Source organism: Opisthocomus hoazin, chromosome Z, assembly GCF_030867145.1.
Source record: "Opisthocomus hoazin isolate bOpiHoa1 chromosome Z, bOpiHoa1.hap1, whole genome shotgun sequence".
NCBI classification, from domain to species: domain Eukaryota; kingdom Metazoa; phylum Chordata; class Aves; order Opisthocomiformes; family Opisthocomidae; genus Opisthocomus; species Opisthocomus hoazin.
This window is the reverse complement of record NC_134454.1, coordinates 24208728-24227002: the sequence shown is the minus strand read 5'-3', so window position 1 is coordinate 24227002 and position 18275 is coordinate 24208728. Positions and strand designations below refer to the sequence as shown.

Sequence of the window (18275 nt, the reverse complement as noted above, 5' to 3'; positions counted from 1 at the left end):
TAAAGTAGCATGCACAAAGCCAAATGTCTTACAGCCACCACCTCTGTGACCTCACCTGATGACCTCCACCTTACTCAGTAGACAGAGTTAACTGACCAGCAATTACAACTTGTTTGGATGATCAATACTCTTCACTTGGTAACCAGAAATAGTGCTCAGTGACTGAGGGAAGGAAGGTGAATTTTGTAGTATATTGAAAACAAGAAGTCTGCATACCACAAAACTGTATTTTATTTTACAAAGTATGAATAGTTTTTGGAGATGAAAGAAGCTGAAGGTGGAAACTTAAAACACTAAGGAAAGGAAGTTGCTCTACAACAACTTCTACTCTCCTCCTTCCCTTAGACTAAGAAGTTGTAAAACCTCACTGTGTTTGGAAATACAAATGCAGAGGGAATACTTCAAATTCTTACCTTATGAAGAGTGTCTTCCACAGATTTCATATGACTAATAATCAATTCTTTGTCTCTATGACAAGAGGAAAAAAACCAGAATAGTTAATACCACCGAAGGTCTACTGATGTAGAAATTAATTTTTTCCTACTTTATAACCATCACATCTTTAAAAATAATTGTTCATAACTCGAACTGCTATGTTTCTATTTCTCCTTTTTATATCTCCAATGCAAACCCCAGAAAATAGTTCCGGGATCACTGTTTGGCACGTTTCCATACGAAATATGCTTCTGTTGTGCATAAGGAATTAAACTAGTTGTACTTATAGGCATATCAATGAACAACTATCATGTTCCTGGAGAAGAAATCTGCTGTCTTGGATAAAAGGGCATGTTCAATGGAGTCCAGGATTTAGCAGGAAAAGATTACATTCTCATATTGGAAAACACTGACAAATTCTAAGTTTTTCATCAATTATATGGGCCTAGCAACTATGTGCTTACATGCAGGTAAGTCTGTCTTCTCTGAACTTGAACATTCCCCTGGTCCTTTCCAAAAGCAGTCCAGTCAAGAATCCTATCCTTACCAAACAGAAGTTTGGGAGAATGAAATACTACTCCCACGCCTTTTTGTAGATTGGGGCTTCAGTAAGAAAGACAGCTTTGATCAGTTATGGTGCCATAAAAAAAACCCTCAGCTTCATCTGATGCATTGACAGAAATGGAATTAAAATTGCATAATACCATATGACTACGGAGAACAGGACAGTGTGGCCAACAAAACACCATATGAAATCAAATGGAATCTATGTCAGAAAAGCTGATACACCTTAATATTCCAGGACTGTCTTCTACCTTGCCAGTTCTCTGAATATTTCATCTAAGCTCTCACAGTTCCTAAAACAGAAGACAAGGCCATGGTGGTGTTCTGCCTGGAATGACTGCTGCTTCCTCACATCTTGATTCATACAATCCTAACAGCAAATTCAGGAAGGCAGACAGAAAAGCAGGATTGGCTTCTACATTCCTAGTAAAGCTATCACATAGACTTTTCTCTTTTCAGGATCCTGCCTTTCTTTGGCGTAGACAGACTGACAGTGACATGCTGTTCACCTTCTCTGCTGGCCTCATTTATGTAGCGACTGATACTTGAGTGAAATCGGTTCCAGAGAGCCAGTTCAACACCATTAACTTCTAAGTTTGTTACTGGCATAGAAGTCAGTCTTTACCTTGCATATTCTCAGGTGTTCATCATAAAAAGGAAAGTATCTTTAGATAGAATTTTGCACCCAGGTTAATAGGTGGTCCCCAGGTTCTTATTTTTTTGAACAGAAAGCCCTCTGACTACAGCCGATTTATTATTTTAAAAAACATGTTAAAGTCAGGTAATATTTGCTTATAGCACCTAGGAAAAAAGTTTGAAAAAATGAATCTACTGCACCTACATCTTTATTTCATATATTCATCAACTCCTACAGGTGTAAGGGAAATTCAGATTGGATCATAGAACTGTTCTTTAGAATTACCATGCAGAAATGTAGTTCAGGCATGAGGAACATGCTTTATATCATCTTTTACACAATAGCTGGGGTGAAGGCTTCATAGAGAGTTTCTATCTAGCAGAGAAATAACCAAAAGGCTACTAAATTTCTGTCAAGTTCACTGCTATCAGACACTTTTATTAATACTGCTTCCTACTGTGGAGGAAAGTGGAACAGAACTGCTGGCTACCATTACAAGAAAATCAAGATGGCCACCCTGCTATCCTTTAAAGCTGTACAAAAGATTAGGGAAGAACTTAAAACACACCCATGCATTGCTTACAATCACTCAAGTTATGGAAGAGCTATTAAAATGAGATTTGCTGGACAAAAGTAAAGTCTATTTCACCTACTTTGCTTATATGTTCCAACAGGAAAAAAAGACATTTGTTATGAAGAGCTGGTAAAACAATAAATGGTATGGGTTTTTTCTTCGTCAATATTCAACTGCTATATACAGAAATAAAACCAATTTTAAACCCACTTCATGTTAAAATAACCTTTTTGAACATAAGAAGGGCCACAGGGAATGAACTTTACTAGAGCACATAAAATAGGTTGGGGCAGGGTGAAAAGGAGCAAGCTTTCCAGAACAAGTCCTTCTTCAGGTCACATCTGTTTTAATACACTCATACTAAATAACATTTGTTATTTTAATTATTTTGTTAAACATTTCACTGATAACTATATTAATTACATTATTTCACTCAGGCATAGAACCCTTAAAGCTACTGTTCTTCAGAGGTCAAATCTATCCCAGGTATAATGAGAAATTTTTTTAACTTTTTTAAAAATCTTAGCCATGGACCAACAATATTCAACATACATACTACAATAAGTGTAACAGACAACAGAGTCTGCAAAGATTTATTTTTTATCTGACTATATGACTGTAATCTCATTCAAGTCAATACAACTACGAAGTCAAAGGAAACACCTTTTGACTACCATTCTTTACAAGATTGGTCCCTGAACATTTCCTTCCATTCTCCAGATTACGGTATAAAAAGGCATGGGTTTTATGTCTAAATCCAAAACTCTGAAATCATCTGAAACATCTATGCCATTCCACAGAGGAAACTAGGTCCAAAATGGGTTTCAGCCCCTTTGGCAGCTAAGGCCTGTCACCTAGCTGATGCTTCAGTATTTATTATAAAGTAATTGTATCTATAAAATGTGGAAATAGAGAAAACAAGCAATCATTTCTTAAATAAACAGAGCATTAGGGATCTGCCAAAGAGATGTTGTCAAATCAGCACGGTAACTGGCAAACAAAAACGCCCATGCTATTTCAGGACCCAGAATTTGGAATGCTATTATGGGATAACAACAGAAAACATACCAACTAGTATCTTGAACTGTTTTCTTTTTAGAAGACTATCACTGAATTTCAAAGAGAGACAGATGTACTTTTGTTTTCTAGCATTACATTAGCCAGGGCTAAAACCCTGTGCATGAAAGTAAGAATTGATCTTTTGTCTGTTTTAAGTGATCTCCCCAAGGTCCCAGTGCTCACTTCGCTGCCATGCAGAGGGCACTCTCTGCATCACGGATGCTCTCTTTCAGTCGACGCCTGTCCTGCTCCAGCTGGGTAAGAAGTCTATTGCACTGATGCAGAGATTGATCTTTTCTTCTCAGCTCCATCTTTGCCTCGGAGAGTCTCTGCAAGCAGACAGAAAGCAGAGTTATTTGTCAGCCCAAATAATTAACTTCAATTTATGCCATAGGCTATTAAACAAAGTTGAAAACAGACTGACTGTGAAGTAGATTTGGACCATTACATAGCAAGGTTTCATGAATTCTCTAGCAAAAGCATTACTAACTCACAACCCTCCAGTTTTTAGTATATTGCCTACGTACAAATGTGTTTTATAAAGTGATTCATTGATCAAACAGGTACATATACTATGCTACAGCTATTATATTTACAAATACCAGATCTAAACACAGTGGAAATAATCAAGAGTATAGCATTAAAGAGAAGAGAATGTTTTCAAAACTTATTTTTAAATGAACATTAAGGAAAAGAATTCACAAAGAAAGAAAGGAAATAAACAAAGCAGCATTTATTTAAATATTCTGCACTATTCAGAAACTTCAACGCTAAAAAAGAAAATAGGAATGTAATATTCTCTGCTAGTGCATTAAGTACAGTTTTGCTGCAATTTTTGCTAAGAATAAATCACTATTTTGTGGTGCTTCCACTATTTTAGCATAAGTTTTCCAATATGCAAAATAGTACGTGCATTTTTTTAATGTTTCTCTCTGGCTTACAATTAACACAACATGCTTTGAATCAATTCAGATTAATCCAATAGATGACAAATCAAACACACAGAACTAATACAGAAGCTGGCTAGTTGCTACTCCTTCCTGCTGGGATAAATCAATACTTTTATAGATTGGAGTATTAATAATGTGATTTCATAGTTTGCTAAATGTTACATGTTACTTACAGCTGTTAATTGCCTTTTTAGAAAGCAATTATGATAGGTGGCTATAAACATTCTTTTACAAAATGCAAATTCCCCGACAGATTCTAAACCAATATATAAGGATAGAGAAGGCTACACATTTCCAAGACTGAGCTCTTGCACCTTGTTTTCAAAATTTATGGATGTGTTTTCTGCCTAAGTTCCAAGAATGCTCTGCATAATTTGTACTCAGGAGTACTTGTCCTGAACTGTGGAATATGAAAAATATGTATTATGCTGTGGATATGTATTAAGACCAGCGTATGTAAAAGGCTGACAGAATTCAAGGCAATTCAAAAAACAATATGATAGAGAAGATTTCTACAGAATAACAAAGCACAGCATAAAACCATATAATCTTGCAAAATAAACTGAAATCTCTGGTTTGGCGTAAGTTTTCTTCAAACATTTCTCAAGACAAAAAAGCAGCCTGTTATTTCAATACTGCATTTGGAAGGCACAGCACCACTACCTGAACTCTCTGTTCAGCAATTTAGAAAATCCAGGCTGAGATTAATCGTTGCTGTAAGAAAAAAAGTGATCAGGAGTTTATTTAAGAAACTCTAAACCACAGAAATGTTAATATTAGTGTTGCTCAAATTACTGCAGGTTGAATAACTGTATTCTGCCTCTTACGTCATTATTGGAATGCTATTTTTCACCTAAGGAAAGATAAACACACAGATCTCATTCTCCCACTGCATTATTCACATAAAGATGTCCAAAACCAGAAGCGCCACTTTCAGAAGTTCTACCCTAATGCCACCAGCAGCTATCAAAGTCCTGTCTGAACAGCTGAATTCGTGAACAGTCAGATTTTCAGAAGAGTTTTTTTCCAATAAACCAGATATGGATTAGCAGGAATAAAAGGAGCAGTCTTTAAGAACAAAGAACATTATCTTCTACCATTTATTGTGTTTACTGTCTGTTTGTTTTAGGCTAAGCTTGCATCAAAGAAACAGCTCTGAAAACCAAGTTGAGTCCCCCACTGCCCGCATTCCCACCTTTTGACAAACAAAATTTATTGAACAGAGAGCAATGTCTCTGGTGCCGATGCTTTGTCCACCCCACTTTCCCATCTGATTGAAAAGTCTGCTTTGAAGATGCAGTCACAGGACTGAGCTCTGGCCAATGCAGAATAGATAATTCTGCTAATATTTCGATGCAAGCAACTTTTGATGTAGAGGCTGGTAGAACAGAGTCTGGCTCTCAGATGCTAGTGGTCTAAATGAGTGAAGAAAGACAGGATAATAGGAACATCATGCATATTTATTTCATTTTTATTAGATTGCTATCCTTCCAGAGAGGCTGAAGAGTTGTCTGCTCCCGCATAAACCTTTCATCACTGACCTCAAATGGTGAAGAGACCCACTAAGTGTCAAAATCATCTGGGAGCTGCTAACTAATCCTGCTTACCAATTGCAAGCGCAGGCCTATTAATGAGGCAATAACAGGGATGAAAGCATGAAGTCTAACTCTGACATGGCCAGCAATCCACCCTAGCTGGTGACAAAGCAATAGAGAAAAGATTAAATCAAATATCTCACTGAACAGCTGCTTTATTATATTCAAAACTTCCACCATTATTTACAGAAATCTCCAACAGATTCAGACTTTACCTATCAATAATATTGCAATACCTAAACAAAATGTAAACTGATTTTAGCTCTCTAAAAGCAGTTTCAGCATTCACTTGAAGCTCCTTGCTACTGTGGGTTAAAGTCAAGCCCTGGAAATTGCTGAAATACAGTGTGGAGTATTCTAAAGTAATGGCTGCTAAGCCTCTCTTTTTTTCCTTCTTCAGATTGATCTAATTAAAACCCTTGATAAACTTTATGGACTCTAATATTTCCAGCTGAGTGACTGAAACCAAGAGGGTGTGCCTCAAGGCAGCAAGGCAACAATGATAAGCAGCAGGTTAGCCACTAATTTCTCAGCCAGGGTAGATAGTGAAAGTGTGATGTTCTGATATCCAAGAAAGTGTTCAGGAGAGAATAGGATAAATCAAGTTTAATAACTCTGCTCCTAATTGTTCCCTCAATGCTCCACTCTAATTACTTGGAGAACTCTCCTGACTGTCACCTGATATTAAGTTGTTGGAGGCTGAGTGTGGAGCAGTGAGATAATCAATAAACATTTAGTGGGGAGAAGAATGAAGATCCTGTTAAGCAGTGGGAACCTGCAGCACCCAAAGCCCTTCTGCTCATGAGAAAACCTATGGGAGAGCCATAGTGATTGCAAAGCAATAATCCAAAGCACTGTTTTTAGGCCTTGAGGCCTTTAGGCAACAGTACATTTGAGAAAAAAAGGTTAACACGGTCACCCTAATTACAGCCCATTTTCACATTCTTCATATATAAGCGAAGACAAGCCAATTAGGTAGAAAGGAAGATAAGGGAAGTTTTATTTGTATACTAATTAAACCCCTGATGAAATTAAAGGAAAAACATACAGCTCTGTAATTGTGTCTGAGAAAGGTCACTTCAGGTTCAGTTATCAGAAAAGCACAGCCTTGAGATATTTCACTTAATCCACTATATAGCCCTTATTTTGCTCCCCAGGTCTTAGTATTTACAAAAATAAGAAAATTTCAAAACCTGATAATGCATTTATCTTGAAATGTTTTCTGTGGACAATTACAATTGTTAGAAAGTTGAGGCTACACATGATAAGAAGAATGAAGGTTTTAAAAACCTACTATGTCTGCACATAGTTCTGTGAAGATGCTGAGCTTTCACTTTCAAGAACAAGTGACTCTGAACCAACTTAGAAGCCAAACTCCAATTAATTGACATTTCATAAAATGCCAGTTATCTGTTTAGTTCAGATGTTTAGGCATTCAGGTGTTAATTCAGACATCACTGCACTCCTCCCTCTACCGTCCACCCAATTCTCATTATCAGTTGAGTTTTCATCAGAATCCTTAGCAGTTCCCTTTAGAGATACTTTAGATTTAGGCTTTTTTTCCCCATAAACTGGGCATGAAAATCCATTTGTTGGAGGGAAGAGCAAGTAACTGATTGCACTGAAGAAAAATCTCATTGGATGTCTGTCAGCTGTGTCCTTCCACAAATAATTTTAATAAGTTTAGGTTTTCCAGTGAGGAATCTCTTTCTTCAAAAGCAGTTACAAAAAAAAAAAAAAAAAAAAAAAAAAAAATCAAAGTTTAACATTGTCATTTTTTATGTATAAAAAAACCACTCTATTCAAAATATAACAGATGGACAGTCATTCTAGATGAACGATGACAGTCATACAGTTTAAGTTCATGCAAAGCATGTGTAACACATTTATACTGAGAGCATATTTTCCAAGATCGACTACAGCTAGATCAAACTGCTTACTAAATTTGATCTAAATTACACAGACACAATGGAGCACTACAAGATATTCAAATATACTGCAGTATGTGTATTATGAACTAATTTGCGAAATTGCAGATTTTGTCTTCAGGATGAAGTTTTACATGTATGTTTTCCATTTAGATGCAAAATACTACTTTTTGAAAGATCTGTACACTGACTACATCCTGAAAACTGTCCTACACACACATAAGTAATAAAATTGCACAATGAAAAAAAACATACAAAGTTTACCTAGCATCCATTCCTCCACCAGCTGAAACACACTTCCCTTAGAGAAGTCTTGCATCTTCCAAAGGCCCAAATCCAAAAGGTACAAGAATTTACATTAGTATTTAATGCCAGCTGTATTTTTAGTGTGCATGACTGCAATGCAAACCAAATTACATTAGCTCAAACTACACAGCTGAATTTCCACAGGACACTTTCTGAAAAGAATTCTTACTTATCAATAACACCTCAAAGCAACTTCTACTAAAAAAGGAGATTAAAAAATCACAGGGAAGAAAATGCTGTGGCAAAAAAAAAAAAAAATCGTAACTGAGACTTCTCATCAATAAATGAAAAAAAAAAGAGAACATCTAAGACATACATTTAGACTTATGTCAACAAATAAGATGGATTTACATTTCTCAACTGGAAACTAAACTGCAGTATCAACATATGATATTCGGATTTACCGTGTGTTTCATAGTGGCTGCAGTAGTGTTTTAAAACAGTTTGAAATGAACTCCATGCGGCTGTTCTGCTCTTGCAAAGCAGAGTTAACCTAAGGCCGACCACCTGTGACATCCCTTCAATAACAAATGTTTTCACATGCCCTTTAAACTTCTCTAGGAAAAGAAATACAAGTACTCAAAAGGACATCTGAATAAGCTGCATCTGCTTTGCAGAAAAAGCAGTGGGGTTTTTTTAACCTCTCTGCTGCTGGACCCTCATTCTGACAGCAGCAGTCTTTTCATATGCTGGCATTCTGAGAAAGGACATACTTGATGATGCTTTGAAGCATGTGATATAGCATGGAAGCAGGTAAGCATAGCTTACAGGTCATAGCTTATCTAACAAGGTGCAAAATGGCTCTTCATGTCTTCAAAAGAGCCCTGTGTAATGAGGTCACAGAGCATGAGTGGGTCTACTAGGCAAAACAGTAATGCCAACCAGCACAATGATTTTAATAAATAACCAACACAATATTGATGAATGAAGGGGCACTTGCAGACACATTTTCACCTTTCTGAAACAATATCAAATACAATTGCTTGTGAAGGAAGAAATTCTTTACAATGAGGGTGGTGAAACACTGGAACGGGTTGCCCAGAGAGGTAGTGGAGGCCCCATCCCTGGAAACATTCAAGACCAGGTTGGACAGGGCTCTGAGCAACCTGATCTAGTTAGTGGTGTCCCTGCTCGCTGCGGGGCGGTTGGACTAGATGACCTCTAGGGTCCCTTCCAACCCAAAACTTTCTGTGATTCTATGATTGTTTTATATAAGAAATAGTCATAATATTCCAGCACAAACAAGCTTTAGCCAAATCAGTATCATAAAAGAGTCAAGTAATCATCTAAAGGCAATGATAAATTAAATGATGGTGCAGGTAGCTCAAAAAGCAGATGAGATATACAGTTACTCTGCAAGATCTAGAACCTAATATTAAGAAACATTTCAATAAAAATTTATTCGAGAGTCACTCAATGAATTGGATGGTGAAAATGCATACATTTTCATCTGGCAAGAGATTTTTCTTACAAAAGTCATTCAAAATTGTCGGCACACACATTGTGAAAGCAAGTGGCATTATCTATGTATGTCTGGACAGCAGTCCATTTATTGACTGAAGCATAGCTCTCAGACATCCAAGCAAGTTTAGGAACCACAAACATTTTACCTGCAGTGTTTCAGGCTGGATTACAGCGCCTCAAAGACCTCAAGCTAGGTTTAATATCTCTGTGCTACAATGCAGACTTATTTCTCAAGAGAAAATCTATTCCAATCAACAAGAAAGGAATGCATTTTTCAATTGCATTAGCTCAAAACGTTTAGCAAAGGCAGCTGAAAATGCTTTTTGGCAGTCATGGAGCTGTGTATACTTTAAACTCACTGTGAATTAAAAGAGTTTATTAATTTAAACACAGTAGCTATTCCTGAGTACTTCCACATAACAACACTTCTTCCAGAAGAGACATCCTATGTTCATGTCACACAGCTTCAAAGTAAGTAAAACCAAACAAAACTTTAAAAGTTTTTATATGGAGTAATCACAAAATATAAACTGCCCACACATAGGCTAGATCCTCAAGGACTGTTAGTATTAACAAACTAAAACATTGGTGTTCAAATGTGTTGCTTAGGTACACTGCAGCATTTGAAAAGAAACAGAAGTTGAAAAAGTTGAGGGACACCCTTTTGAATACCAAGACGCACTGGGCCTTCCAGACATACACTAATACAATCAGAGATAATAATTAAGCCCTGCTTTAAAACAATGTTATGGAAAATGTTAAAGCACATAATAAAATTTATGCACGTGATAATCTCAAAATTTATCATCTTCTGAGCTAAGTGAATTATGTAGGTATTACCGGAAAGCTGCACAGAAGCTTCCTTAATGGAAGACAGACAACTGTAGAAAAACCCAGGCTTTACCACTATGAGTTTTAAGCGTATTAGAAAAACCCTTGATGTAAATTGAGAATAAATTTTTGGAATTACATGTGTGTTGGCATGAGTACATGATCATTCAGTCCTCATTCACATCTCACATGTTACCTCAGGACTGATGTTTCTTCTTTCCCCATAGAAAAGTATATTCCTCTCCCACCACAATACCTAAGCCTGTACAACTGCAGACTAGCCAAGACGGAGCCCTGCAGGAGCAGCAGCTTTCCTGTGCTTCGACAGTGTCATGCTTAAGTGCCACTGAAAAGAAATAATCCTTTTTTTTTTTTTCAGTGTTACACTTCTTACCCTGATAGACCTCCAGTCTTAGAGTTATTACAGTTCCAAGATTTCAAAAAGATGGTTTATGCTTGGTACTGCATAAAAGGATGCTTCATAACTCTCTCATGTACCTGTATGTGAGGCACCTAACTTTACAGGGAAACTCTAATGCTGGTCTGTAACACTGCTCTCTGCTATACACAAACATCTGCAATACTGTCGCTTAATTCTGCTATACATTATCTAATTGTGCACATTAGCACACAGTGTACAAGAACAGCACGTAGACATTATCTTTACTACGGTTTACAAGTGCTATATCACTAGATATAGACTATATCACATGTACCTACACAGAAATATTTAACTGGACATCTATGATGACACAACATATTGCACCAGTTTCTTGCATTTCATTATCGGTGAGATACACTCAAACCATCTGTCTCTGATCATGTCCTGCTGGTCGTAGTGATTTTGCATTACCAGTGACATTTGTAAGCCCAGGAAGAGACTATTAAATTCTCAAAAATCTTCTTCCATTGGATCTGTATCAATACATTTGTCTGAAGTATTTCTAAATCGCAACAGTTAAGATAATTCAGGAAGAAGGAGGAACAACAGCAATAAAATTCTTAACAATGACAATGAAGTGTTACCTACAAATTTAAAAACCACAATTTCATTTGCAATGTTTACTTAAAAATTTGAAGTCAGTGGGAACCTGGACTCAGACTAAAAAGTCACCAGGGACAGTTTAAAATCACACAGCATTCTGCTTCAGAACTAAATCTAAGAAACAAGTATTATGGTACATTGGCTATATGTCTTCACTTGACACCTGCTAAAGAAATGGGAAGCCTAAGAGTCTTTAGAACAGTTTCAAGAAGTTTTCTCAATACAAATTAAGGTTCAGTTCCGAGTAAGAAAATATACTGTCCATGACCTCAGTATACTGGTGGTCCCAGTGAAGTTGTTTCAGTGCTGCAGGTGATTCTGCATCAATTTCCTGGAAGAGACTGCTGGACAAGTCCACCAGACACTTGTGCACTGGTGTGCACCATCACATTAAGCAGTTACGGACAATGTCAAGTATGTCAATTTATGCCACCTCAAGTTTTGATCTTGCTTCAGCAAAAGTTTTTCATTTTCTCAGTTAATGACTGGACAAATCTGTCTGTTACATGGCCCTAACACTAACATGGGCTTTGCCAGATTTATCATTTTATACAGTTTACATTCAAACACTGCATTCTCCTTCAGAAGAGTTCTGAACAAACCACACATTGGTATTCAGGTATATGTGTTTCCACAGACAGCCCCAAACGCAGTTTAGTGTCTGCACATTTTATTTTAATATTATGCCAGCCACATCCTGCTGCATGAAGTATCTGCAGGGGGAAAACACACATACATGATTCTCTTTATCCCTTTTACTCTTTAAACCTCAATAAAATAAGAATGAATTGATAAATATGTAATTTCATACTAAAAGGTCTATTCTTTTATACAGGTCACCCCTATACTCTCCAGTCTTTAATGAAGGGAGGGAGTCATCTTAGCAGCAAAAATAGGTACAATAAAACAAAATCTAGCTAATATAAAAGACATTCTGTTGGAAAAGCATCAAAGATACATTACATGTCAATATTCAGCAAGGAGATCAAAGTGCTATAAAGGCATATTGACTGGGTGTCTCCCTTACCTCTGGGTATGCTTTGTGTCATACCAAGTGCCAACCGAGAGCACAAACCTTAAACAAGGAACACGTTTTTCTGAGCACGGCACACACAGATCCTGAAGCAGACATGGTAAACACTGACTGCAACACATCACCACCACTGTTGAAGTGAATTATTCACATTTTTCACTTTTGGTATGTTTCCTAAGTAGAAGGTAAAATAGCACCATGATGGTACAAAACTCGGAAAATTATCTGCTTCACTCAACTATAGAAGCAACAATAATAAATATGCCTTATTATCAAACACACTGGGTGATACCACACAACCAATTATTTTACTAAATTATCATCAACTTTTTCTTTTTTAAGAACACTTTTTTCTTCATTCTCACACCTGAGAAATTTTCTCGTATGACACTGAAGCACTATTTATAAACAAAATCTTGGGACTGTTACTTCGAATTGAGAATCTTAAATTCATAATTTTTAAATCACTTAACTACTTAGTATATAGTCCACAGACAAAAACACCCTAAACAATAGTTGAGGTGGGTTTACTTTAGCTGGAGTTTTAAAAATTTTTGTAAAAGTCCTAACTGAGACAGTAAAAATATTCATGTAGCAACAAGAACGTCAGTGGGTTTTTCATAAATATGCATTATAAAAGTCAACAAAAAAAAATTAGGCAAAATAAAAAAAAAATTCTCTTTTGAGTTTGTTATCCTGCTCCAACCTCAAAGAGCTCCATGCTTTTCATTATTAAAAGAAGAAAGCATAGCTATAGATTTTGGAAGCTGAAAGTGGTATAAATTCTGAAAAAACTTGCCCTTGAAAATCATCAAATACCTAAAGAAAATTGAGTGCCAAATTAAATTCAAAAAACAAATTACATGAAAGACAGGCATGGCTGCTGTCATTGTATGTAGCCAAGAGAGGGGACCGAAGTGCAAAGGAATGCATCTCTTGCTTTAGCCTTATGCCAGTTAAATACATACTTAATTATATTCCAGTAGCTTAATTATATTCCAAGAGGTATTTGAGAGTCAGTTACTTATGGTTTCATGAGAAGATATAAAGATCTTTACAGAGTTAGCTTCACACAAACAGAAAAGGAGATCATGGGAAAACCTCACTAAGGTGAAAAAACGATGGGGCCCTAGAGATATCTTAGACAAACAGCAGCAAGAAGCAAATCTATGTATAAAGGACTTGTATATCAAGAACCTGTATAGCAGAAACTCCTACACATTGATGTCTAAACTACTAGGAAAAATGGGGTTTAGAACACTTCTTTAAAAACATCACATGCTGTTTCAAAGATCTATTGATTCCCTCTGCACAACTCAAGGTAACAAAGCTACTTTGTAGTTGACCCAATAATATCACAAAGAACTCCCAGGCACTGGATTTACCAAGAAACCTTTCTGTATTTTTGAGTGAAAATTGAAACATAGTTGAAGGTCTTGAAATAACAGGGATAAACGGTATGTAAGTACATATGCTTAATAACCACACACTGTAATTACACAATAATCCCATTTTTCTTCTAAATTACATGTCAATAAATCTTTCTCACTGCACTATAAATTCCAAGGTCATGGACAGAGGTGTTTATTAGTATAATTACAATGCAGCAATAAAACCATTAAGCTTTTAGATCCCAATAATGTTCCATTTATTCTCCCCTCCCCCCGAGGGAAGCAAATAGTTCCTACAAATGGAATACCCAGAAAATCTTGGAAGTTACTTTTAAAAGACTATAAACATGCTCTAGTTCATGCAATTACTTTGTTAAAGTTTTCCTTTTTCTTTACTTAATCTTTGACAGAATATCAGAATTTCTTTTTTTTTTTTTAATAACAAAGTGCAGCAGACTCAAGCTAAAAAGTATTCTCTGAAATACGCAACGTTACTACGCTGTACAGATGTAACTAAAGCATTCTAGATTTCACTGCGTACCAGTCATTAATATATTAGACCAAAAAAACCAAGGTCTTAGACATCTGTTGAGAAGTAATTTGCATTCCAAATTGTTGACTCATTTCCACATTAGTTTCATCACTGCTGGGCACAATTCTACCTGTCTTGGTTACTTCTCTTCCACTGCAAACTACCAGAAGGAGTCTTAAGCTCATCATTAGACTAGACTATGTACAAATAATAAACTGATAATTCCTTTCACTCTTCTCTCAATGTAAAGTAAAGGTAATTTTGGAGATTAATTTATTACTTTATTACTACACAAAGATAGTAAAGAACTTGCCTGACAAAACCAGCCTGAATAATATTCTTACTACTAACCAATAAAATATTTTCTAGTAGGATAATTTTAAAAATAAAAAATAATGTTCACCTGGTATGAACACATGTTCAAATTCCAATGTAAAATCTTAACATTGCTCAAATTACAATGAACAATTACAAACATTCAATTTACAAAACTGGACAAAAGAGGAACTGCAGAGGAATGAAACTAATACAATGGCAATATCCTCTCAAAACAAGAGGTCCTAATTAAATTATGTTTGTGTAACTCATACTGCAAAGTTTTGAATTGTTGTCTTGAACTTCATGTTAATGCAAAAACATAACAGTTCATAACCACAAATTTTAACTTTATTCTTTCTCCTATTCTGCTCATTACTTACGTATTTTCCAGAAAGTCTGACTCAGAAAAGTTAAGGCAGATCTTCAACAACTTGGTTGCTAGTTGCTTGGTTGCTTCATTGATGACCATGGAGCAAATAACAATACTTTTCTAAAGGCCATGTACCGACCTCAGTCCCTCCAGACTACTCATGCTGATACTGATGAATGTTCTAGGCACAGAACAAAGGAAATACACAGACCTAAGACCCTGGCTGGAAATAAGTTAGCTCAGTGAGGAAACAGAGGGATCAATATTCCTAATGAGGTGATCTCTAAAGTGGAAAAAGAACAGGGCAGCCCTTGGACCCTGAACCTCAGAGGCTAACCAGAGAAGCAAAGCAAGGAGAGCTGTGCACCATGACATAAACAGCTGCTTTCAAAGTGCTAAACAGAACAGAGTACAATTATTTACCTCCAAGAGAAGATTTATTATACAAGTGTGTGATTAAAAAAAAAATAAGTGAAGTAGACAGAGAATAAAACAAACGAACTTTACGGTAGACAAAACACAGAAGAGAGAAAGTGAAGTTTAAGTTTAGATATCTGAAGTCCAGACTGAGTAATAGAATGCAGACTTCATCACAGTCGTCTTCTCTTTCCTTCTCTGAAGAGAGGCTCTCAGGTCCAGTCCACAACAGGATGCTCTCTAAGTGCCTCTCCTATTATGTAAAAGCAGCAGCTGCTAGAAGGAAACCTGGCAAGACTATCCCTTCCCATACACCTAAATTCCATGTACAATTCATCACCATCTTTAAACAAGAAATCACAAAGGACCAGCTCCAGGGCAAGTCTTTAGTTGACCTAACTCTTTGAAGACTTTCTATCTAAGAAGTTATCAGTAGTGGAAGTTATGTAACAGAGAAGAGGAATGAGCAGGCTTACTTATTTCATAAACAGTGCTAATGCAAACTGAAATATATGACAAAACTGTTTAACCTGTAATTTACCGTAATGAGAAAACATATAACCTCTTTTGACTAAGAACAGGGCAGACGGCAATGCTAATCCATTCTTACCTAGTTCATAAATTATTTAGGTGTTCAGAACATACAGAGTATGGAAACTAAAAAACCCCATTTAATTAACGAATTATGAATTTTAGTCTCTAGCCTACTCAGAGGGGAGATTGTTCCTCTTTAACATGCTAAACTTGATTAATACAAATTCTCTATTAAGTTAGATTCTAATAGTAATCAGCTATACTGCCTTGTTTAAAGAAAAGCCTTTAATTTAACCACTCAACGCACAGAAAGGCTGTTTCTTCACAAAGTGACAAGTTTTGGGGAATCAACAGTATCCCTCAGTGCACCCAAATCCTAACAGTATTTCCAACTTAAAGATGTCAGAGAGTTTAAAAAAAACATACATCCAAACCCTCTTTCTGTTCTTCTAGTGACTTTTCTGTCGATTCTTATAGAATCTTTTCTGTTCTATGTGAGAAGCATGAAAATCACTTGCTCTTCCTCATGTAAGTGAGGCCTTTTAACCTTTCTGTAAGTTGGAATACAGCATGATTTGCAGAAATAGCCAACTGTAAAACTGACATGCAAAGTGTGTACAATGGTATTAATAAAAGAAATTGTATAAATAATTGTAATTATTTTTCAGGTAAAATATGTGGCTACAAATGTATGAAGAGAAAAAGCAACTAAAAGCAGCAAATTGTGTACCACCTTCACCTGAAATCCACACGAAGAACAGAGAGCCTGCTCAAGCAAAACATCCACTTCTAACAAACCTAGAAATCCCAGTCTTCATCAGAATCTAATCTGTACATGTCTGTTTAGCAGAGGATATTACAATTTCTGAAAACAGAATACGAGTATAACAATTTCAATGAAATAGCTAGTGAAAATAAACACTCCAAACCTTCTCATCAGAAAACATTTTTCTGTGAGTGTTATGAAAGTTTTTTGATGAGATTCTTTTCTCACTTAGGCTGTCAAAAATCAATGGCAGCTTCACTAAACTCAGCAGAGTAAATAAAACCAAAAATTAGGGTATCTTCTTCTAACACATGTATTGAAGACTACTTTGAGGCAGACCAGTAGCAAGTTACATGATTTAACATTTATAGCACTTGAAAAGCACACAGAGTTATTCATTAACAATTTATAGGATATGCTTCATATATGAAACCTACTAACATACCTAAAAGGAAGTAAATATACACACAGTGCCTGTCAATAGGAAGAAAAAGTATTTTACTGGAATTAAGACATGCTTGTATAATGAGTAAAATTTGGGTCTGCTATAGATGCCTGCTTAGCATTTGTGTAAAAGTCTGTCTTCAAAGACAGGGGAATCAGAGCTACTGCTTTACCTCATCTAATAAAAAAAAGTGGTGTAAAAGAGTTGCTTAGTTCCAGCTGACCTTGAATGTAATTGGCTAACTTGGATGTCTCTATGGTATATGCCATTAAGAAGATAAAAACGTACAGGATTAAAATCTGAACCGATAAAGCTAAGAAATTAAGTATTACTCCTTTAATAAGCCTACTTTATGAAAGTACGTGAATACCAAAATATCTCCTTACTGACTGCTGTTGAAGTGTACGTTTAAAAATAAGTTATCAAAAGTATCTAATATTTTATTTTTCCCCTTCTCACCTCTTTACAAACTACAAATAAAGAATTCAAAGCAAGTGTTTTTACTCCATGACACCGTACTCCATCTGAAATCACTTGTACACCACCACATTCTCCAACTTTTTACATATACTTAGACAGATTATTTTGTATCTTAAGATGACGGCATATTTTTTCTATTCTATTTTTTTAGTTTTTCCAAATTTCTGCAATATTTCAGAGTTTAAAAGCTTAAGAAATTGTAAGAACAGTTTTACAAGGTCAGGGTTGATTACTACAGAGATAAGACTGTCCTACTGTACTACAAAACAAGAGCTACAAAAAAAAAACCCACTTTAAGTCACAAAAAACAACTAGCCAAGAGAAAAAGACCTGTCAGGCAAAATGCCAGGGCAAAGGCAAAGACGATTTCTCCTTGTCACGAATAAAGCCACAAATAAAGTGGGATTGTGGCAAACTGTGGGGCAAAAAAAAGCTACTGAAAGACTTTTTCTTAAATGTAAAAACTCAAACATGTTGAGCTGAAAATAAGTCTTTTTACCCCTTGGTATCACAAGTAGTTTGTGTTAGACTGCTACTTTAATTTAGGAAGTACTTCCTCAGCACAGTTTTGGAACTGTAAAACAGCAATAAAAACTGAAGT

At 36.0% G+C, this 18275-nt stretch overlaps 1 protein-coding gene across 13 annotated transcripts in view; it reads right to left on the bottom strand.

Annotated features, from left to right (window-relative positions):
- CCDC171 (coiled-coil domain containing 171) overlaps positions 1–18275 on the bottom strand; it is a 152784-nt gene that overhangs the window by 56192 nt on the left and 78317 nt on the right. For all 13 annotated transcript variants that reach the window (XM_075410936.1, XM_075410935.1, XM_075410934.1 and 10 more), the window contains 2 exons: positions 3453–3598; positions 414–468 (listed from right to left, as the gene is read on the bottom strand). In XM_075410936.1, the coding sequence (XP_075267051.1) occupies positions 414–468; positions 3453–3598 (201 nt within the window). The remainder of the gene's footprint in view (positions 1–413; positions 469–3452; positions 3599–18275) is intronic.